The sequence below is a fragment of the Vanessa atalanta genome, chromosome 16 (assembly GCF_905147765.1).
Source record: "Vanessa atalanta chromosome 16, ilVanAtal1.2, whole genome shotgun sequence".
Classification (NCBI taxonomy): Eukaryota; Metazoa; Arthropoda; class Insecta; order Lepidoptera; family Nymphalidae; genus Vanessa; species Vanessa atalanta.
Window position 1 is genome coordinate 5,718,986 of NC_061886.1, and position 24,609 is coordinate 5,743,594.

At 31.4% G+C, this 24,609-nt stretch overlaps 1 protein-coding gene across 7 annotated transcripts in view; it reads left to right on the plus strand.

Moving 5' to 3' along the window:
- Window positions 1-24,609, plus strand: part of LOC125069689 (rap1 GTPase-activating protein 1) — a 264,762-nt gene that overhangs the window by 234,706 nt on the left and 5,447 nt on the right. For all 7 annotated transcript variants that reach the window (XM_047679224.1, XM_047679221.1, XM_047679225.1 and 4 more), the window contains 6 exons: window positions 8,329-8,533; window positions 12,406-12,590; window positions 22,046-22,190; window positions 22,647-22,922; window positions 23,161-23,342; window positions 24,132-24,229. In XM_047679224.1, the coding sequence (XP_047535180.1) occupies window positions 8,329-8,533; window positions 12,406-12,590; window positions 22,046-22,190; window positions 22,647-22,922; window positions 23,161-23,342; window positions 24,132-24,229 (1,091 nt within the window). The remainder of the gene's footprint in view (window positions 1-8,328; window positions 8,534-12,405; window positions 12,591-22,045; window positions 22,191-22,646; window positions 22,923-23,160; window positions 23,343-24,131; window positions 24,230-24,609) is intronic.

Sequence of the window (24,609 nt, forward strand, 5' to 3'; positions counted from 1 at the left end):
TTCGAATCCCAAAGTTTATGGACATTTACCATTCATAATGGGTAAATCTTAGGTTTTACTGGAAAATCTTAAGATTTACCTTAGTTCGAACTTTTACAGTAACATATACAAACTTTCACCTTTTTAATATTATAAGTAAGGATAGAAAAAACACAGCGTCCAAATATTGTCATGTGGAATTGTACATATTATAGCACTGTGTAACTGTACAATTAAGTACCTTAAATTGTAAAAAAAATATATTCATGATTTAATATCGTTTCGTACCTGCATTTATGATTGGAATCCGGATATGTTTGTCGCAAAACAATACCGGCACAAACCGAGTCCCTCGGAGATGAGAAAATACGGGTCGTCCTACTTTGAGCGTTCAATTGCGTCCGTGATTAATAAAATTTTGCAGCTATTTAATGGACTTGTTACGTGGAAAATTGCATCGTTGCGTTTTATTGAACGATTTATTATGGGTATTATGTTTGGACATAGTAGGTATCAGTGCTTTGGTTGAACGATTTTTTTAATCGAAGATCTTAATAACAGTACTTCAGTATAATTATTTTATCTACATTATTTATATCTCGCTTGTTATATCAAAAAATAAATCACTAATTATATTTTTTTATAGGTATGCATAGTTTTGCAATCTACGTGACGCAGGTATATTAAACTTCCAAACAAAGCTCAAAGCAACAACATTTTGAAGTTGTGTTTCAAACAGTATATTCATCTAATTGCGTTTAAGGTATTTTCACATGAGATTGTTTCCACAAAGAGTTCTATGCTCTATTGTGTTATTATCTAGAGAAACGAATACTTTGACTTCTGATTGACACATGTATATCTTGATAACATTGATGATCGCTAATAAATTCCTTTTTTAAAATGAAGAATCGAATTTTAAATATTTTTTGCTATTAATTGTAATTAATTATAAAGAAACATAAGTCCTGATAAAATTAATGTTAGCTTACAAATAATTTAGAAAAAAGTATGTATATATATTCGAATTTTAAATATTTTTTTTGCTATTAACTTTATAAAAGATAAAATAATGTTTGCTTATAAATTATTATTTTTTTAAATCTTTTCGCCTTTTATATATATTTTACTATTAATTGTAAATGCTATAAATGTTCCATAGCATATGCTATAAAAACGTTTGCACCTTATCATTTATCGCGTAATGTTTAGAGTTAGATAACATGGCTATATTTATTGTTAAAACCGTAACACGTGCTTACGAAACTGATTAATTATCATGGATAAGCACTAGTTTGGGTGTATAATCCAGTTCTGGGTATGATAAAACATTATACAGTGGACGTAACTTTACCTGCGTTCAGAATCAAAATAGAACTTATAGACAAAAAACGATCAAAGAATATCTTTACTAATATTATAAATGGAAAAGTAAATCTGTCTGTCTGTCTTGCTCTTTCACTGTCAAACCATTGAACTGAATTTAATGTAGTTTTTCATTCATTCAGTATGACTCAAGTTTGAACTTGAAGAAAGGCTTCTTTTTCATTTCTAACACCTGACGACCAGCCACTTTAACGCAAACGAATCTGCAGGCGACAACTAGTATACTATGTACAATAAACGAACCGCCCAAATAAATACAATATTTAACGGTAAATATTTAGAATTTCACTTTAAAGAACTCTTATAAATAAGAAATTTATGTCTGTTATGTTTCATTTGAAATCCGAAGGTTATTTTATTTTATCAGTAGAAAACGTACCAACAATCGTTTTCCTGCAGTGCAGAGTGAACTTGGTAATATCGTGGCAATTTACGTTTCATCGCAAACCAATCGTTGGCCGTTCCTTCCGCTCACCTTCGTTGAATATTATTTCGCGACATTTCACTTTGAAATTTACTATACTCATCTTTTATTTACAAAGTCTAGAATCATTTCATGTTTATGTTCTTCAAAAGACTGATTGATATTTATAAATATATTTCGTTTTAATATTATTGTATTTTATAGTAAAGTTCAGGAACTTAACTGGTTCAAACGGTTGTTTTAATATTGGAATACATTTACACTATCCATTTAAGTATCAAGACGAAAAAACCGTTGCTTTTTTCACGACTTTTCACAATAAATTTTCTTCTCGTATCACAATAGAGTACTTAGAGGTCAATATTCACTAATTAAGATACACACAAATATGACGTGCAATACTAAAAGTACTTTCATAAAATAAAATCATATATTTGATTTGTGCGGTGCCTTCATGTGTCGATATCGTTCATATTAGTTTATTCTATATTGAATGTTCCAACTTTTAACATTTTGAGAATTGCGCTCAGGTGCACAAACTTCGATATTCAACAGCAAAATGATACGTGGAGTACTTCAGAGTTATTGAAAACGATAGCCAATAAAAGTACCCTGTATTTTGTATACTTCATATTTTATGACTAGTGAAGCGAGTCCTTTCATAATACAGTGTTTTTTTTACGTATATTTTTGTATAAAATACATAAGTATAAAAAACATTTATTGGTTATTTAAATATTCATGAAAACAATGAAAGAATTCATACTATTTCGTACTAATGAAACGAGGATCTATTTATTGAAAATGTATATATTTGATTTTTGAATATAACGATTATCTGTATTTTAGACAAATTATAATGAGATAAAGGTATATGTAAAAAATAACAATTGAACGTAAAGAGAGACCTTACAAGCAATCGTTAATTCGTCGAAAATACAATGAATATGTGTAACAAATAAATTATTAAAAAAACATTTCATAAATATTGCATAACTTTAAACCGTGTTATTTAAGTCAAATTACATTCAAGATTTTTGCCTCATGTATATAATTATGTATCTAAATACATGGGATCGATTCATAAAAATCTTTTAAGATCTTGAAATTCACTCAAGGTAAATGGGTGATTACGTCATAAAGGAGCAAATATATGATGAATACGTTATGACGTAATAATGATGGATCATATAAAACTACCATGCACAAAATATTACCTATACTAATACTATAAATGCGAGAAGAATGCTTAAATCGCTGAACTGATTTAGATGAAATTTGGTATAGAGATAGTTTGAGTCCAGGGAAAGAACTTTAACATTAATATTTATAGGTTATTAATTCACCTATCAGGGGCGTATAATGTTGGGTGACGATTTGTGTGCTACAGGTAAAGTTTTATAGATTTCGCGCGTGTAAAGCCGCAGCATGAATTAGTTTTAGTTTAAAATCATTTAAAACTGTATCACCTGTTTGTATTCTGTTTTATTCATTTTCATTTGAATATTGCGTTTCATGAGGCGTCGTGGTTTCATGTTTCAGCAGCAAGTGACGTCTCATTTCAACTTAATTCAAACACAAAGGGGAATGAAAAGTCGTGTTGTACGTTCGTTAGATATTTAGTACATTAAATAAACATTTTCATCTACTGCGTTTACAGAAAATCATTAATAGATAAGGATAATTATTGTATATAAGAAAATAGGTGTTAAGAAAGAGAGTATAATTTTCGTTAACTTTATTAAGAAATTTAAATGGTTACTGAGTGTTACTAGAGTTTTCTATATAGACAGTGGTGTAGATGACAGTCACCAAGAAATTCTATGATATATCTTTGATACGCCAAAATGAGTATGTTTTGCATCACCATCGTGATATGTGGCTGGCACTTTATAAATTTAAGTTACAGATATATTTTTTTTATTGTGAGAAAGATCATATTTAAAAAAGTACAAAGATACAATATACCAGGGAAAGCACATTGAATTTTCATATTGAAAACATTGTGAGGAAACCTGCATTTGTCAAATTTCATAGATATTCTGCCACATGTGTATCCACCAACCCGCATTGGAACAGCGTAGTGGGAAGCTCCAAACCTCATTCAAGAGAGGGAGGCCTTCGCCCAGCCAGCAATGACATATGAACAGCCTGAAACTTAGTAGGTTCAGATGATATAACTTACCTAACTCTTCAAACAGTAAGCTCCGAAGATAACTTTTCCTTATTTTTTTTGTAAATAAAAGTAGCTTGAAAATAAATTCGGACTACACGTTGTATGAACAAGCGGATAGAAATAATGTAAGGTCCAGTGATTTTGGACCGTTTTTTTTAGCTAAAGTTTTGCTTCGTAGCGTACGGAGCGGAGAAGAAAAACTGCTGCGTTGCCCTGTCAATTAATCTAACCAATAAAATAATTTCATATCAAAAGCCATTCATAATTTACCCCATTGTACGCAATTAAATACAATTTATGTTCAAAGGTGAACGGATAAGTAAATATAGAAAGTTTTGGTTAAAGGAATATTAAATTCACATTTAGCACTCTTGATCAAACGTAATTTAGTTTGGCTAACTTGCTCATGTACGTATATCATATATAAATGGATATTAGTATATATCTCTGTTTAATATTATCTCGGTAATTAATTTGTGAAATCATTTATCGAAATGTTTAAAGTTTATTAATTTCATAACGTTCAAACGTTGATAATCATTTATCAACGTTTTAGGGGTTGGTCGTTGGGTGTTTCGCATAAAGACTTGGAATTAAAGCTTCCTTGATACTAAACATGATTAAATCCGGTTTATCCGTGAAATAGTAAAAGATAGACAGACAGGGTTACTTTCGCGTTTATAATATTAGTATAGATTGTATATGACACCTAAATAAGTGAATAATAATAAACTCAGAATATCTTTCCTGTTCATTCCATACATTTTCTTGACACACTTGAAATTTAGGAGTCTAAGTTTAGTTTATTAAAATTTGCCCCGGAGTTTTAATGAGTTGACAAGACGACTATGTATACGCGCCGTTCATTCCGGTGCTGACATTAATTACGTTAGCGTTTATATGCTAAGGTATTTACTCGAAGAGGTTGCACGATTGCTAATCATTTTATACTGCTTTGCCTTTCAAATCAAAATGAAAAAATAATAGTTTAAATGCGATATCAAAATTATATCAACTTGTGTTTTTATGTCTTTACGACAGGTTCGGATGACGTGGTAGTTGAAAGGTCACAAAATTTATTTAATATATTTTTGATTGGAAATGATGGCAGGTGGGTCAAATCGCTTCCAATTTAACAACTATTTTATTAAAATCGACGCGCGATCGCACTTTTAGAATTGTACACAGTTTGAACTGTTTTTTTACTGTAAATTTCAAGTGCTTAAGTTATTTATAATGCTCGTTGAGTGATATAGGTTCCGACGTCAATAGTATTTTTTGTTGATTTAATATAAATGAAAAAACAATGCAAACATACACACACACCCACACACCCAAACATACACGCACACATACATTTCTTAAAAACATATCTGTTTTTATTTTACAAAAGAGGGCTGTCTATTTATAATTTTGAAGCTTAAGACTCTTTACTTACAGTTGCGTTCTTTTGCAGATTCATAAATTGAATCGTTTTATCTTCATTCGATTCGATATTTAAAAAATTAAGTATATCTATAAATTTTATTTTATTTCATTTACTTAATTGTGTATACTATTGATTTTTTTGCCGATTTTTCTTGTCTAAATTTCGAATCTGTGGTAGCTTTACATTTAACACAATTCTGTAAAATGATGATTCAAAGTTGCTTTTTTCATGCCCCTGGATGATAAAAACTCTTATTAAAAAAATATTATTAAAAATCCTAACGGGTTTAATCATAAATCATGAAATGAATGATTCCATGTTAAAATGCAAACATACAGCTAACACATATATGAATAACAGTTGTAATGGGTATTAGTATTGTAAATACCGAGCAAACGGAAACCTTAGATGTAAAGTTATTTGATACTTAAAATCCGCACAATAACGACGTGTAATGATTTAACTTTTTTATCTTATTAATATAAATGACAGCTAGTGTTTGCTTATTATTACTCGATCACGCACAAAACTATTGAAATAATTTCATTTAAACTTGCTACGTAGGTTGAATATGTTGGATACTTGTATTTTCTATTTCTCAAAACGAAAATAAATTTATACTAAAATAAGTGCAGTAAATATTTGAAATGTTTTCTAAACTTCAAGAAACATCGCGTTTAATATAGAAAAATATATTTTTACTAATGTTAAAACTTCCGTGCATCAAAGCGTTCTTAATATGAAATTATATTACCCGAACACGACTCTTTCTGTGCCATTTCGTGTATAACGACAATCATTGGGAAAGACAGAACTTTTAAATTGTGTCACTATTTATGGCTTGGAGTTTAGTAAACGAAAATAAATAGTCATTCAAAAATAGAATATTGTGTGGGGTTGTAAGTTAAACTAAATGCGATCTGCGATTTAAATTACGTCGAATATGTTCTTATAACTAAAAACATTGTTTAAAAATTTAAATTTCGAACATGATTGGCCGTATCATACAATGAAATAGATATCGTAGTTCATTTATGTTTTTTTTAATTATTTATTAATTATTAGTATTTTCACGCAATGGCAGGGCTTCGTGCAAGCTTACCTGCGTGGGCATCACTGACTTATCAATTACCTTACCACAAAAGAGCGCTAACTGGTATTACTGTTCCGGTTTAAAGGGTGAATGATTGCCAGTTTAATTGTTATTATATTGGTACTTGGTAAGGGTAGGATTGGCAATGTAATCCATCAGATGTTTGTACTGTCATTTATTAAATAAGAATGTTTATTAAAGCCCAGACTCAAACGTTACTTTTTATTTCATTGTTAAGTTGATTTCAATTTAAATAGAAACTCAAAGTATAAGATTTCAGAAGTTTTGCGGTCGAAGTAAACATTCGTTTCCTGACGTTGTATTAATTTGATCAAAGTGAAAATGGTCTTACGTTTTCCACGCTACTTGTTGTTTCGAGTTGCTGTCAACGCTTCCACTAATGCTTCCGTCAGCTTCCAACGGTTAACTTTTGATGGTTTTTCTAGTCCACTAAAGATTTAGTGGGCTGTATATTTTACCCTACAAATTGATTTCGAACAAAATCAGGTCGCTTTTGTTACCACAAAGGCCAGTCAACCGTCAAGTTTCGACGCAAATAAAACGTTAACTGTTCGAAATTCAATTTTCTTGTCGTCTAACAAAATGACGATGTGAACAATCGCCCAGAGTCTTAAACCGTTTTAAATAGTTATACTCGGAAGCGATTTGCGCACACCGATATTGTTACCGCAATAATAGGATCCCACGGTCAACGAACTACGTATGTCACGCTTACTTGGGTCGCCTAGTGTACATAAGATTAACTATTTCCTGATCTTCCAAAAACAACAAATAGTTCGTGAGACTTCGCTTGAATAACTAATATTGCGTTCCATTTTTAGGATCAATCCAGTCGATCTGTCTTTGATCTCTCTGACTGAGGTTAATTCATTCATTTCGTTCTTGAATGAGCAAAGTCAATTAGGGTTCGTGATGGGATATTATTAAACTAAAAAGTACGTATCATAAAATGTATACGATTTAGTTTTTAACTAAAGGTAAATCATAAATATATCGAAAAATATGAATAATTATGACAATTGAACAATAAATATGAAATTCTGAGAGATAACTGGACGTAGTTTCTCTAAAAGTATCCAACCCACAAAATGTTACTTCTGAGTTATTCAAGTTTAAAGTTTTACCTGTATTTGCTTATAGTTGTGCTTGTTTGTATAAATGTACCATATTTCATACAAATAAGTTTATCTGCTCGAAAATATCGACCTTTACGGACTCCTGTGGTATACTTAACTCATTTTCGATCAGGTTGTGGGTTGGATCCTTTTTGAGAAACTACGTCCATTGAGACAGGTTTAAACAGGAGACATAACATCCTAGTTCCCAAGGTTGGTCGCGCATTGGTGTTGTAAGAAAAAGTTAATATTACGGCGCCAATGTCTATGGGCGATGATGACCACTTTCCATCAGATGGCCCATTTGCCCATTATACTATTTCATAAAAATGAAATAAATATAACAGTAATCAAAAAGACCATCGTTGCTTACTTTTATGCCATCTTATGATTGGGACAGTTCAAAAACACTACAATTATGGTTTGCTGACTTGAGCGCCCGACTGCTAGCCCACTTCGCGCACGCTGGTCGATTGTTAGTCCATCGCAATACGAATTATGAGGCATTAATTAGTAATTATACATATATATCTTACGATAACCCTGTCCCGGCTGGTGGATGATTTTGTTTTATTTTTCTTTTCATTGGAAACCATAAAGCTCGCACTGATCAAATATATTTAACTATTAATTGTTATATTAAATAATGTGACATATTTATAAAGTTCTTCATGATTAAAATTTAAATGGAATCTTTGTTTCAAGGTCTCACGAAACGAGAACCGTCGGTCTGTGTCAGTTGGCGCAACAACTGGTTCCAATGTGGGGGAGAGGCATTCGTACGCTGAAGGCAGGGTGCCAGCACCACATGGACCACCACCCTCGCCTGGCGCAGCAGCTGTCCAACGCAGAGTGGCTGCAGCTTGTCAAGCCAGTCGGCTGTTGTTGGAGGAAACTTTGGCTAAACCAGGTAGGTTGAAATATTTTATACCCATATTTGATAAACTATTTCAGTAGAGAAAATATTTATGAAACTTAGTAAAATTCATACTTTTGCCTGATGAACTTTTCAATGTAGTAGTTAACGAATCAAATTGTAAAAAATACCGCTAAGCAAAGTTTAAGTTACAGGTTTGAACCCTAAACCTTCGGACTGTTTCAAAAAAGAACATTACTAACAAAAAAAATCGAAAAAGAAAATCCTCTTAAACATAAAATAATAACGAACTTGAAGAACATTTCACAACTTAATTAGACTTGTTACCGTTATGTTACTGTAATTTTACAAATTTGAAAAACAATTTGCGTTTTTATACTCCTTAAATTTATTTAACTTCTTTAATTAGTTAACATAGTAAATAAAAATAAGAATGATTAGGGGCACGTCACGAAATAAAATATTTTATGCTTCAGTCGTGTTTGCGATGAATAAAATTTGATAAAATGAATTCGTGATCTGCCTCGCAATTGAAACAAAATACCTAAAACTAACGCACGACTATACATTGTTATAAGGTCAAGAGTTTAATCAATAATAAATAAAGTACAATAAAAACCCGTAACAATGTTAAATTATAAACAATTGATGAAAATAATGATGATAAAAATTTTCTTAAATTTACTAAAATGCGTAGATTTCGACCATAAAATTCGACTTTCCATTTAACAGATTCCAAAGATCCATTGTTCGAAATAACTTTCAGTACTGCTGTTAACCATTTACAAGTAGAAAGTTTAAGTAATATTCTCAACATTAGTAAGTGTGAAAGTGTTCTAATTTGTTTTTTAAAATGCTTGCCATGAAAATATCGTGAGCTACGGCAATAATTATTTCAAACCACCATCAATCACTATTTGTATAAATAAAAGTATCAAAATTATTTATAATCTAATTCCATTAATATTTAGAGCTAAACTGAAACCTCATTTAAAAATATATTATGGCAAACGCACGCACACACACACACGCAAACACACATTAGATTATCACCTCTATACTTCCTATAGTTTTACTATCATTACTGTATTCTCGTTTGTAACGTGTAGTATTCGCAATAACAACAGTAGTATTCGATAATTTTACTGTAAGTGTGCCTATAAACTATTTAAAATTATAGATATTATAGAGTAGGTATGTCTATCTTTGTTGGATATATTCTTACAAGAAAACTGGACGTACTAAAGTCTGCGAGTCTATTACGTTAGTTAGTTCATTAAAACCATAATTAAATTACGTGGCGGCTAGATATCTCGGGAGATCTCGGTTTGTAATTATCAAAGTGTTGTCAAAGCATAGTTCTCGAATGTCAGTAGGATGTTTTATCTTGTTTAAAGGACTTAGATTTTTTTTATAAATTTTCAAGTACGAATATATTTCAAAAATCGTTTTTAGCAAAACATTATGAGGTCTAAGGCGACCTTGTAACTATCCCTGACGACGTGCACGCAAGATTTTATGATGGGTTGAGTGAAGACATGAACTCGTAACAAACTAATTTTTGAATTAATAACATTAGTTAGACACATAAAAGGTTAAACCTCTTTTATGGCTAATTTAGTTATCTATAAAATACATATGTCGGTCATTATATTCTTCACCCAGCAGGAGTATGTGGATTGTAGACAGTTATTGTTTTTACTCAGCGATATTTGTGGTCGAGATCCGTTTACGTCGGGTCGCCATGGGTTTATTTATAGATACTTTTTATGGTAGCTTCATTTACAGATGACCGATTTTATGTCATTTCAGTGTCATGATTACTTTTAAAGGGTAGCAAAGTCCTTTAAACAAATGATGTCTTGCGTGTTAATTACTTAACCATTTTTTTATCTTATTTTTATTAGAAAAGTAGGTGAATAGCAAGATATGTTTATCAACTAGGGTGACATTAGTTGTATATTCCTTCTTATGTGGAAATATTTTCATGCTTTACTTCACACATCTTTATATTTGCCAATATATTTTTTTTTACTTAATCTTTACCCTTACAAAGTCAAAAGTCAATATTTAAAATAATATATGGCATTAAAAATAAACTTAAGTCAGTGGGGGCCATGTCTTACAAGGAAGACGACTGGCTCCAGCTACAGCGAAGATCCGTTGATGTTTAGTAAATAAGAAAAATTGTAAACCGCCACAACCTAACTAAAACTAAAAAGTGAAAAAGGCACGGGCAACTGTGAGCCCGTGGACGTAGTTAAACTTAAAAAAAAAACAACTTACAAAAGTAGGTAGCTAGTTAAATGTTATGCGTGTTTAGATTAAAAATTAAATTGAAGTGCGTTCCATCCAGTTACAAATTATGAATCATCAACCCGCAACCTGTGATGGAGGGGTAAATAAAGGGAAGCCGTACAGAGTATGCCTTTGACACGTTAGGGTTACAAGTATTGTGAGTTTAACGAACAAAGTGATACGAAAAAGTTTGTTTAGTCATGCATTAGCATATTAAGAAATATATTTGAATTTATCACGCCACAAACATCATTTACAAATGATATAAACTTAACTTATTGATTACATCGTTAGCAGCGATGGTTTATACTAAATCTAGCTAGATTATAACCCGTCCAAAACGAAAGGCGTTTAATGTTTTTTTATTACTGACCAATTTGAGTTGAATTATAAAGACTAACCTAACCTATGTATTATTATTTTTTGTTATTGTTATAATTTACAGACGTGCGTCCGTGTCTTTGTACTTATTTATAATTGAATTTATTTTAACATGCCTGCATGTTATTGTCAGATAGCATCATAAATTAAATTTGAGGATTGCAAATTGACAACACAAAGTTTGAATTGAACTCTCCGACAATGACTTCTGTTGATATGTTATTATAATTTTAGATTTAAATCCAGAATACGTTTGGTGGTCGCCGTTTGTTCACGAGTGTCGCTATCACGTCTTCGCTGTTTTCGGTGTGAATATGTAGTCTTCGTATGACGTGATATTAAAGATTACAAACGAACGGAATTTTATGCGTTTCATTGAAAATCGAATGCTCCGTTTACAATTATTAGACAGTTTACAATCGTTTTTGATTTATCGTTAAACCAACGATGTTTACAATTTTGCGATGTTACAAAATATTAACAATTTTCATTATTCTGTCACAATTTATGGATCCGCTTAATAAAATGTAGGATAATATACCTAATATTTTACATGCAACTGACGAACGGATCGGGTTTATATAAGGGACATAGGGAACAATAGCATCCCACAGGACGTACGACTATTGAAAGCCTTGTAAAAATATCTCCAACAAAGGCGGTCTAGACTAGAATGTAGCCTTATTCGAAATTAGATGCGGTTTCATGGTTTACATCCCTTTTTTCCCACTCTTTTTTCGTACCAACATCAAACGTGCTGAGAATATTACGTTTGTTGAATTTATTTGTGCTCGTGACACAAATTTTGCTAGCCGACACGCATGGATGGGTTTGAATTTTTTGCTTTTCGCTCGTTTATTGCAATTTTAGTATTCATTGCTTTTTATTTGCATAGAAATTAAGATAACCCTGTGTATGGGATTTAGATAACTTTATTACAACGTGATGAACAATGATATATTTAATATAATATCATGATATAGTTTATACAAAGTGGGATAATAATTTACACGACGGTTTAGTTAAGATTTTTTACGTGAGTGTGCTGTTGTCTCACGTTCTTAGACGGGATTGGTCAAAATAATTTCTTATTTTTAATAAATGATCAACTACTCTTTAAAACTACTAATATTTTACAAAAAAAAATAATGATTTAATGTAATGTTTATTTTCTGCGGTGTGATTCAATAGCACGCATGTTATACTAATTTAATTATGTTTTTCAGGAACTCCTCCAACCATAGTTCAGCCACCAAACGGTGGTTACTGGGTGGATGGAGTGGAAGAGAACTCTTCGGACGAGGAGAGTGAGCAGCGTCCTCAGCCAGGAACCCCACGCCAGAATTCTCGAAGACATAATATTGATACCGACGACACCGCCAAATATTACAGGCGGTTCTTCCTTGGCAAGGTAAGAAAAAAACCATTAATTACAATTATTAATAACATCAAAATAAAACCTTGACGTATATATTATCTGATTCTTGTAACCCTTACCGTTCACTTGATTTAAAAGTACACATATTATATTAATAAGTAACGATGATAAAGTTATTGCATTTATAACCATTGTGAGTATAAAATATTAATGAAGAAAATATTTTTTATATAAATATTTCCTATACGAGCGAAATGATATTCATAGTACAATGAAAAGCATTCAGCATCTATGTTAGCATAAGCGCATATAATGTATTGAAAATCCGTTCCGAGTAGGGATCGACCAAGAGCTTGCGCCATTGAATTTTAAATTCGTTCTTTGAAACCTGCTATAATATTTCCAATTTTACAAAGAAAAGTATAAGTAGAGTCTAAGTTACATTTTTGAGCTATACAAAATCATATGTGGGTCGAATTTTATTTAAAATTTAATTGTCAGTGTGACTAACGCACTTTCTTCAAGCATGAAATAATGCAAAAAGGAAACAAATACGGTTACGCAAGCCATGCCTTGACATTTTGCGCGCCGCGCCGTCTGACCGGAGAGCAATGAAGGCGCTCTCGGTGCCAACTGGGACGTTCCTTTGCGGAACATTTTTCCGGACATATTTTTAACATTGATAAAAAATTAAAACCAGACAAGTACTTGATCACGTTCCCCTTGACATCGCATAGTGGACGTGCGTATGTCACGTCGGTGTCGTTGCCCTTTTATGTATTGGCCTTCCGGAATACTTCATGCGATAAATCAGTGCGGTTCCGTACTGCAATTATTTAACAAATGTCTTTAAATCCTTTCCGTTAAAGTATCATAGATAAGCGGACAACTTCACAGCGGATTTCACACAATGTTGTTGTGACCTTAGTTGTTAGCCAACAATATTAGACGAGTTAATTAGAATGCGATTATGATGCATAAGCGGTAGCGATTTAATCGCATTTAGAAAATTAATACTCGTTGAAGGTGTTAAAATAAAGCAAATTATAATTTATTTTAAATAAAATTTAATAATATAACTTTCATAAAATGTTATCGTTAATACAACTGATTTACATTAAAATTGATATCCGTTACTAGCTTAATGTATATATGAATTATTAATATAGAAACAACTGATGTGTTTGAAAGGGAGGAGTGGGCCACTGTAATTATAGTCTCAAGCTTCAAAACAACTTAGATCTCATTGTTCGCAACGTAGTTACAATATTAGGATTAGCTATTACCTCCCTCTTGAAATGATTGTGTACGTAGGTAGAAAGAGATCGCTTATCTTGTGGCCTCCTTGATCGTGTATGACTAATAATAATAGTAAAAAAAAAAACATTAAAATGTCTTTTAAAAACTAACTTTTCTATAAAGTTTTTAAAATATTTTATAAAGTTTGATGAAATCGCTATCCGTTTTTGACCTTATGTCCACTGTCTCGTCCACTTAATTTTCGTAGGCATATTACGGAGTCCTTATTTCCCATCGGGTACTTTTCATAACTGCTTGCATTGTTATATTTACAGCACCCGACGTGATAGTGAATAAAACATACCAGTTGTTAAGCTTAATCATACAAAAACAACTTATTTCATTAAAATTTTACCAATTATTTTTGACATGACGCTTAAACGAAAAAGAACAATTCAAAAATGAGTAAATATTCTATAATTTTATAATATGGTTGAAAACAAATTTGAATATTCGAAAATCGAATCGTCTGGATTTTGAAAATAGAACAATATTATGTTATAATTTGCCTTTTTGTTTCACGTACTCTCGGTAGTGTGCTCGGCATTAGCCCTACTGGTTGACATCGTAGACAAGCACGTGTGAACGTTCCCATACCCACGCACTAGGCTCTCTTTTTCTTCTTTTACGTCTTCGTCTATCTTTGTAATGGTCTGGTTAGATATATGATAGTAAGATTGCTGTAATGCTTTTGTACAATATGTATAACACATGAACAATTTATTAGAGCGATAAATTGTTATGTTATTATTTGGATAAGAGTGTTGGGTAAGTGCAAGTTTAATAAAGTTTTTTATCAATAATCTTAGAAGCAATAAATAATGATTATAACTAGTTGGTACGCAAATTGGTTTGTCTTAAAACATGCATTTCTTTACGCTTTATCGTTGTTAAATTCAAGGGGCACTATTTTTTTTTTTGTTTAATTTAATATTATTAGAATCTAAAGCAGAACTACGTTACGCCAATGTCAATACGATCTATAATATTACTTACAAAATAATACATACATACGCGGTTTTTTTTTTAATTGTAGAATAAATTCAAGCACAGGAATATTCGTATCAATATTTTAAGTTGTAAATATTTTAAAGGTATGTTTAGGTAATGTGTTAAATGAAATTATAATATTATCTGCCTATAGAAATAAATTAGTGGCAACCATGCATGTCTTTAGGGGAGTACTCATTACAGAAATCACTAGCGACAGTGGGAAAAGTCGTCTGGGCTCAGCAACGCGGAACGGTCTTACTTCACGCTCAGCCAAGCTTCATGTAGATCGAACCGATTATAGCATTAAGATATATACACATTATAAGCGGGAGTTATTACGTCTATAAAGCTAGGTTTACACAACATTCTACTCAAACGAGCGGAACCTACTAATAGTTTCAGCTCTTTCATTCACTCTCTGAATTGGAGTTTTGAAAAAATATTCATAGACAACGCGTGATGCTAACAATAGTTAGTACCCAATAGGGTATTTTAAATTATTTATAATTCGGCGGTAACAGCAGAAAATAAATCGGAAACTTTTTTTTTTTAATGATATACATAATTTCATGATTGTAACAATTAAAACATAATATCTATATAAAAGTTACAAGATAAGTTTGGTAATGTTAAGGGATACTGAGGGAGGATTTTAATAAACTATGATTTAACTATTAAAACCAATCGACTCGTTCAACGTTCTTCGTTGTCTTACACGAAGACAAACCAATACAATTTTATGATTTTATATAATTGTACCTATCTAAGTTGTTTTTGTACTTTTTTGGTGTGCTGATTTAATCTTTTCCTTTTTTAAACTCAGTTCTCTTTTTTTATATAAATTGTTATATAAACAAACTATAAAATATAACCCCAGCGTTATCAGCGGTAACATAAAATATAACGAGAGTTACCTGTCAAGCGTTCACTTCGATGGGTCATTGTGTCACCAAGGGTTAGGCTAGATGAATGCCACCGCGATTACTAAGCCGATAGGTGAGGGGTTGACATGCAAATAACTTACGAGCAAACATCACGATTAACGACAAGCCAGGCAGGTTTTAGGATCATGTAAGGCCAAAGCATTAAGATTTGATTAAATGCCGAATAGAATATAGAGATGTATTTCGATTTGAATTTGCATTTTAAATATGTTTAAGTATATACACGTATCAAATAATGAATCAATATATTTTTAAACAAATGAATATTTGAAAAAAGAACTTTCGAATAAAAGATACATAAATTAAAAAATCAAATACAACGCTCAGGTACATCAATTGACGGCCCAGATATTTTATTTTATGTATCTATTTGTTATTTATAATTAGCATTGCAGGACATTCAATACTAATACGTCTGTCAGTCATGTAGTTGCATAATAACACAAGTAATTCAATATTGTTTCTCTTAACTCCTTCAGCTAAGATCCATGATACTGCGCCATCGTCACTAGACTTAAATCATTTCAATAAGGGGCTTTAATATAAACCGACAAGTAAAAGTAGTAATATGCACTCATTCATTCAAATCTGTGATGAAGACAGATGTTCGAAAAACGACAAAAAGGAAAGTGCGAGCAATAAGCAAATGCTTCTTTTCATAACGCGAAATTGGTTCGAGAACAATTCGTTTGTGAGAAGGGAAACGATTGCTCAGAAATGATTGCCATTCTGATGCCATCGGTTCGATTGTATAAATCTACGTAAGTAGATATGTGCAAATGACATCGGAAATGGAAAGGATTATATCAAAACGGGACAGCTGTCGACATATATATTAAGAATGTTCTAGACTTTGACGTACTCCAATTTTGCGATGTGCTTATAAAAACATGCAGGCATATCCAAACAGTAGAAAAAATACATCAAAGACTAAAGTCACACAAAGTATTACATTATTTGAGAAGAAATAACTTTTTAATAGTATAAACTATTACACCTAAAAATTAATAAAACTTATTTTTGTTGTAATGAGATTATGTAATCTTAAATGTTGCTTTAAATTTTTAACCCACAATTATTTTGAAATTTTCTTTGTTAATACTATTAAAAAGATCGTTAGTTCTGCTAATATAATATCAACAGATAGAATTTCCAATCACTACAATCGACAGAAATTGAAACGGAATATTTCGCTTTCAATGACGTGATCCATCAGCCACTTCAAAAAGGGACATTAACCCCTCTTCCCCTCAATTACCGTCTTTAGCTTTCAATTTGCGTCTTTGAAACGATGATAAAGGACATGTAATAAATTCAGAAAATTTTGAGTAAGATGACACAAATATTTTAACAGAATCTTGGTGACATCGTTTGTGGCTGTGCTAAGAATGACAACATTTTTTTTTTAATTTCTATTTCAAAATAGCTTATTTAATCTCACTGGTGGGCTTTAGCTCTCTGAGAAGAAGTTATGAAACTATTTCGACCACGCTGCTCCAATGCGGATTTGTGGGTACACATTTTTTGGCAGAATTTCATTGTAATTAGACACATGAAGGTTTCCTCGTTATGATTTCTTTCCCCGCCAAGCACGATACGAATTATAAACACAAATTAAGCCTATGACAATTCGGTGGTTTTGGCTTCAGTTTTAACACGCGATCATCTTCATCTTCATCATCATCATCACTCTTTTGGTTAGAAATTTGCCATCTCGGCTCGGTCACACACAGAAGCATTAAATAGAGAACCTTTCAAAATATGCTAAAGCTAAATATGTACATACCTATAAATAATTATACTCTCACACCTTTTTAAAAGTAGAAATATTTCTAGCTCTGTACAAATTGCTGAATGTTTTATTAATAAATTATGTTTTATAATTCCGAATGAAGTATTACGATCATTCATAGTATAAAGTTTTAGAATATGTCCCCAGAGGAAATCGCTGAGACAAGAATACGACTTTCACAGTTGATTATATTCTTTAAATCGGTAAATTCATAAAATGTACTAATGATTTCCTGGCAGACAATAACAAGAGGAAGTTGATCATATTTATTGTTACTCATCTAAGACAAATAGTTTAATCTGATCACGTATCACTGATTCGCAAGACTGGAAGACAGGATGTCGACAGGTTAAATCGCATCTAGGAAAAACTAAATCTCTTTTAATAAAACAACTGTATACAATCTTAAGAATGAGCAGCCAAGACATCTTATATACTTTAACATTTTGTTAGAATATTTCTAGCGCCTTTAAATTATTTTAATTTGACAGATATTTTTTTAGTTTTAAAATAGCACCTTTTTTAATTCTGACGTTAGAGCTACAGGCAAGACTTTTTTATGGTACTTGGTATTCGAACCCATGTAGTACGAACTAGCAACTAAATCAAGTTAATCTAAGTAAACAGAGGCATTATGATAATGTGGCTCAGCAAGAATCTCAATCAAGGACAAAAACAAATTGCTATTACCCTGTTTTTAGGTTAACACAGCAATTGAAACCCTGCCTATCTTAATCTTGCCCCAAAACTCTTACAATTAAAGCCAAGACTAAAACAAATTCTTAAAAATGGAATTTAAAAAACCTCGATCGAGAAAAAAATCTTAATAGTTAATTTTTAATATAGTTTTTGTCATCACATTTATTTTAATTATAAATCAATTTAACCTTTTCAGTTGAAATTGTTAAAATTTTCGTAGCGTATGAAAACTTTTTTTTTATTAATTTCGTAACTTAATTCACTTTCGTAAATATTATACAATATATTAATGGTGTATGTGTGTGTAAAGCTACATAGGTATTAGAATAGGAATTTGAAAACCAGCTCGAAGGCGTCTTCGCATTGTGACGTAAAAAAAATGTAAAAAAGTAGGCACCTAAAGATCCTAACAAGTACAGGGCTAAACATACCTAAGCCTCAATAGGTCATCAGTATGGCCACCTAGCGATATACCTACTCATAAAAACTGCAGGCTCCATTTTGGTTAACGGGGTTACCCATTCATAACACTCTTTTCATAAATAAGATATGTTCAAGACAAAAATAGTCTTCTTGCAATATCTTAAACACATTATTGTAATAAAAAAAAAATACATAAACTAATTCCAAATTTAAAAAGGTTACTAAACTTATAAAAGAAACAATGGATATGTCCTTCGTGTTTTACACTTTGATAAAAAATTACTTTAATAGCAAGGTTGGTGTAACAATGTATGAGACTAATTAGCACCTGAAGCCCATGACAATTACGTTTTATTGTTCATAGATTATCATTTGACCCTCGAACAACACCCAAGAACTGAAAACAATTGGTTGCAATAAACCTTGCACGCCTTAAAATGATGTCATTCGGATTATAAAATTTAAAACAGCTTAAGAACATACTGATAATAATAAGAGAAGTATCGGATACCGTCGAGTTGTGTGTACACCGGTTGTCATGGGTACGCCACTCCGTGGTCCCGGGTTTGAGGCCGAGTCGATGTAGAAAAAAGTTTTCTATGTTGTCTTGGGTCTGAGTGTTTGTGGTATCGTCGTTAGTTCTGATTTTCCATAACACGAGTGCTATAGCTACTTACATTGGGATTAGAGTAATGTACATATGTGATGTTGTCTAATATTTATTTATTAAAACTTTTTTTTAAAATAAGTCATATTGTATGTAGTTGTGTAAATAGGTATAAATTATATTGTATAATGTGTAAGCGTTTAATGTGAAAATAAACCTAATCTAATTATTCTACGGGAAACACTGACCACTTAGTCACATATAAATAAATAGATATATTATGTAGATATGAAATATATTATATCATACAAAAAAATACATCTGTAGTCGAATTTTCTTAAAGAGATTGTATTAATTTATGGAATATTAAATTCCTTGCCAATAAGTAATTAATGTAAAAAAAAAATATGTGTTCTAATTTTAAATTATTTTTTTTCATTGCTATTAAGTAACGCTCTTGCTCTAACTAGGTTAGCATTATTGCCTGTATTGAGTGAGTCTTCATCAGTGGCAAATGAGATCACTCGTTAAAATAAAACGTCTGATTCACACTGATTGCGTAGTCTTATTAAACGTGACAAGTGACTTAAGAGTTTCCTATGATATGATATTCGGAGTCAATTTCATCTTTAATTAAGACGTGATAAGTTACTTACGTCATAGAGTCAATCAAGATTACGGGCTTTTTCAGTCTTGCAATGATTTAAACAATGGAAAAACAGAAATTTTACGATGGCACGACTGAAGCATGAATCCTAGCAATCGAAAAATATATTTACGCCTTATTTATAATGGGGATTAATTCTCTACTTTTCGAATGTGACGTAATAGAATATTAAAAAAAAAACATAAAAATACCGTAAAAACTTTTTTTATGATTCCTGGAGCGTTATGTGTCGTGCCAAATTGTGCAAAACGTGTAAGTATTTAACTTTACTGAAGACAATTGTGTCGGCTAGATTAGATTAGGTTTTAAGTCAATATATTTGACGCTATGGCCATTAATTATATCATTAATCACACACCATTAAAGATTCACCGAACCATGATTAAAATTTTTAAAAATACAGCCTTATATTTTTACACAAAATGTTTTTGTAATAAGACATGACATTTAAAATGGAGCTATAAATTGTCCGTCGGTAAACATAAAGTACTAAGCTGATTATGATGAAACTTTTTATTTTGAAAAAGTCATGATTAAACTGAAAACTGGTCTATTTATCGCGCAACAATGTCGGCAGTCGGTGATATAACAATAGAAGCACTTATGAAAAGTACCAGATGGATACGAAATGAGAACATCGTCGTAATTTACTAAAATCTTCGCTAGCGAGACTAGCGGTGCAAGCCAGCTTCTTATATTTGATTAATGCGCTGCTTTTTTAAAAACTGATAAATTAATTTTATATCTTCACCAAACTTAATCCTTATCATTTAATATTGATAGCTTATTGATTAGATCGGATAAAAAGATTTATTCTACGAAATCGTTTTTGATTGAAACAGTAAGAAAACTCCTTTTATTGGTTTTAATTACTTTAATTAATTATTTATTACAAAGTCAGATCACCATCAATACAGATATTCTGTCTTTTTCTAACTGTGTAAATATACTGGATCTCTCACCTTTCAAACCGCACACAAAGATAAATAATACTATAAATGAAAATATGAGTTTGTTTATTTGTTATGTTTCGTTGTGATGTTTTAATGTGTTAACTACTGAACGAGTCATCACGAAATTTTATGTATTAAAAGGACATATGCTATTTGACAATATTTCGCTCTCAATTTGTGTAAAATATATTTTTTTATCATATTTGATGTTTATTGCAAGGGCGTGACAGTCATTATGGTATAGTTTTCACGGCAATAAACATTTACTTTTCGTTTGTAATTAGCTCGCGTTTTCCTGGTGTTACGTGTTGCGCTAACAGGAATATGAAACGTTTCAATTAAATTAATTCTCGGAATCACTTTATGAAATGTTTTTAATTAGCATATAAGATAAATTGTCTTCTAAATAGCTTCAACAAACATGTTTTTCTTCCTGCATCCTTTATTTTGTGACCTCAATTGTTCATTGTTTCTGTTGAATTTTCAACGCGGCACAGTTTAGCCATTTATATAATTGATAAATAATTTATATGTAACGTGTATGTATATTATACTAATTTAATTATCAACTTTATTATAACTTGATAATAGTTCTCTAGAATATTAGTAATAATACCAACATTATGAATATAAATAAATCTTCTATATTATTATATTATATACATACATTCAAGCGGACTAATTGACTTATTACGAGATCTCCGAACCTATAGGTCCAATGGCTTGAAATTTAGCGTTGTTACTCCTTTATCTACGTAGACTATTATCTGATTATCGCGCTCAAATGAGATATAACATTATTTAATTTTTTCCCGTGCGATGTCGGTCAGTAATATATATAGAGCTTTCTTGACAAGATTTTATTTGACGACATCATTGTATAAACTCGTCATTTTATATACTAGCTTGTATACAAAATGACGTCAAAATGAATGTTGCCAGAAACAAAAAATGGTGCGAAAGAGGTTCAAATAGTTTTAGGCTACAATGTGTTTCTCTTTTTAAATCAAAAGGGAACTACACAATATAATTGTACTATTTAAGTAGTAACCTGTATAAGCTAACAAAATCACATTGTTGATCATTTCAAATATGTTTATATTCTTTATAGGAACACCTCAACTTGGTTGGATGTGACGCGAACCTCGGTCCTGTAGTGATGTCGCTCAAAAACGAACATGTTGCTGGACAGGATCATACTAGGATACTCTTGAGGCTACGAACAGAAACAATGATTGGATTGATTCCTACACCAAGTGAGTATTTAATGTTTTATTTATTATAATTGGTCTGATATTTGATCTGTATAAATCCATTACTAAATATAAATAATTTATATAAAAAGCAAATCTGTTAATTTAAGGTTGCTAAAATTAAGAATTTAATCTCGAATCGTGGAGGTTAATCAGAAATTAGGCCCACCAAAAAAAAAAACAAATCGTCGAATTAAAGTTCCTTTTTTCAATTCGAAAATGTGCAAACAATTTTATCTCACAATAACATAATAAAGTTATATGAAACAACGTTACGCATTTAACGATCGCAAATGTTACTATTTAATATCTCCAGAGCAACTAAAACTATAAACTTTAGATACAATGACTTTTGTAATGTCTCCCCAGACATTGTAAAATAAAAGAAGGTTTTAATGTCTTTGTCTTCGCCTCGCTCATAAGCGGAAGTTTTATTTCTTTTATTTTTATTTTTTCCAGATTCAGGGATAATGCCGTCACCATTAAGAATGGCTAAAATGCTGAACGATCAAGTTAACGTAGAAAATTTTATGGCGGTTATGTGTCTCAATGCTTCGTCTTTGATAGCGACATATGATGAACATGTCCTGGTGAATACCTTCAAATTTGGTGTACTCTACCAAAAATACGGGCAGACGACTGAAGAAGAATTGTTTGGAAATAACGAGACCTCTCCGGCCTTTGACGAATTCTTAGAAATGCTTGGGCAGAGAATTAAGTTGAAGGATCATAAAGGTAAATCTAAATTATAGCCTATTTTGTTACTTAGATCATTTTGTAACAGTTTCAATAGAGTTACAGAGCCATTCAAACAAAATTTGATTGAACATTTGGCTGTACAATCAATTTATTTATTTCGCGCTAGTATTAATATTGATATAGCAATAATAGTGTTCGTCGAAATAGAACCTTGGTCAAAAAACATAATACCCGTACTGAAGCTCAAATCAAATATTCTATTTCAATTTTCTAGGATACAGAGGTGGTTTGGATATAATGAACGGTCACACCGGAACAGAGGCGGTGTATGAGAGGTTCTACGAACGTGAGATTATGTTCCACGTGGCGCCGCTGTTGCCGCACACGGCGGGCGACGCGCAACAGTTACAGAGGAAAAGACATGTCGGAAACGATATTGTGGCCATCGTTTTTCAGGTAAACTAGGCTTCATATCTGCCTTCGTATAATATAGTCTTCCGCGAATTCCTATAGTTTTATTTTTTTTTACATAATGTGATAGATGAAGTTTCTTTTCTTCGACTTTCATTGTTACGTTAGGTTTAGAAATACTATTTATTTAATACTGTAATTATAACTTATTTGTTTATGTTCCATATTTTAATTATTATACTATGTTTCCAAAAAAGTATATAAAAAGAAAATGACATTGGTATAAGTTTCTAATTGTGTTCACGAGCCATTTATTTTGCATACAAATGCGTAAAACGATTAAGCAAGGGAATTAGTGATGTCATTAAGGAATTAGTAATAAACTTTTAAAAATGTACTAAACATTTATTAAATAAAATGCCGCGCCTTGTTACCATAAAAGCTTCGTTAAAAATTACATTATTTTTTTACATTTTAAAACTTAAAAAAAAAAAATTGTATATTTTTTTAGTTGCAAATTTTAAATAAATAACGATTTTAATAAAAGCGTAGCTGAAATACATTGTATAGAGCATGTGCAGTACAGTTAAAATCTGGGCAATTAAAAGTTAATAACTTATAATATAATATATAAACTCATCTCCAGCATGAGTGCTCCAAAAAGACAAATATCGTAATGGACAGGTTCCATGTGTCGTTTGAAATTCTGCCACTCAATAAACTACGTTTCGTTAATTGCAATTCTACATTTTTAAGAAAAGTCACCGGTGCCTCATTTGTTCCAATGGACATTACGTAATATAATATTACAAAATGTCTTTAATTCTGTTACAGGAAAAAGCAACGCCATTCACACCAGACATGATCGCCTCGCACTTCCTTCACGCTTTTATTGTGGTCACACCAGTGGAAGCCGCTGATGGGGAGACGAGGTATAAATCTTCGATATAATAATTAAAACGACCGAAACATTTAAACGCTATTTACATTTCTTATGGAAACAAAAGTGGAACTTTTCTCATCAAATTTTTTGATGTTATCTTAAAAGTTCTTCAACGGAATGCATTTGAATTCCTATTCATTTCTTCCTTTATACACTTGTCAAGTTGCTTGTTTAGCATAAAGTTTGTGTAACTTTGCAACAACGCAACTGAGGCAATATTTGCATGAGGAGGCTAAGAGAAAATGGCTCGGAAAAGGGAATGGAAATTCTTCCGGTAATTTATATGCAAACGAATCGCGACTATGTAATTAAGGAGTTTTTATGACGACTAAAATTGTAGGTTGTCCGAGCACAAGATTCTCTTTGATG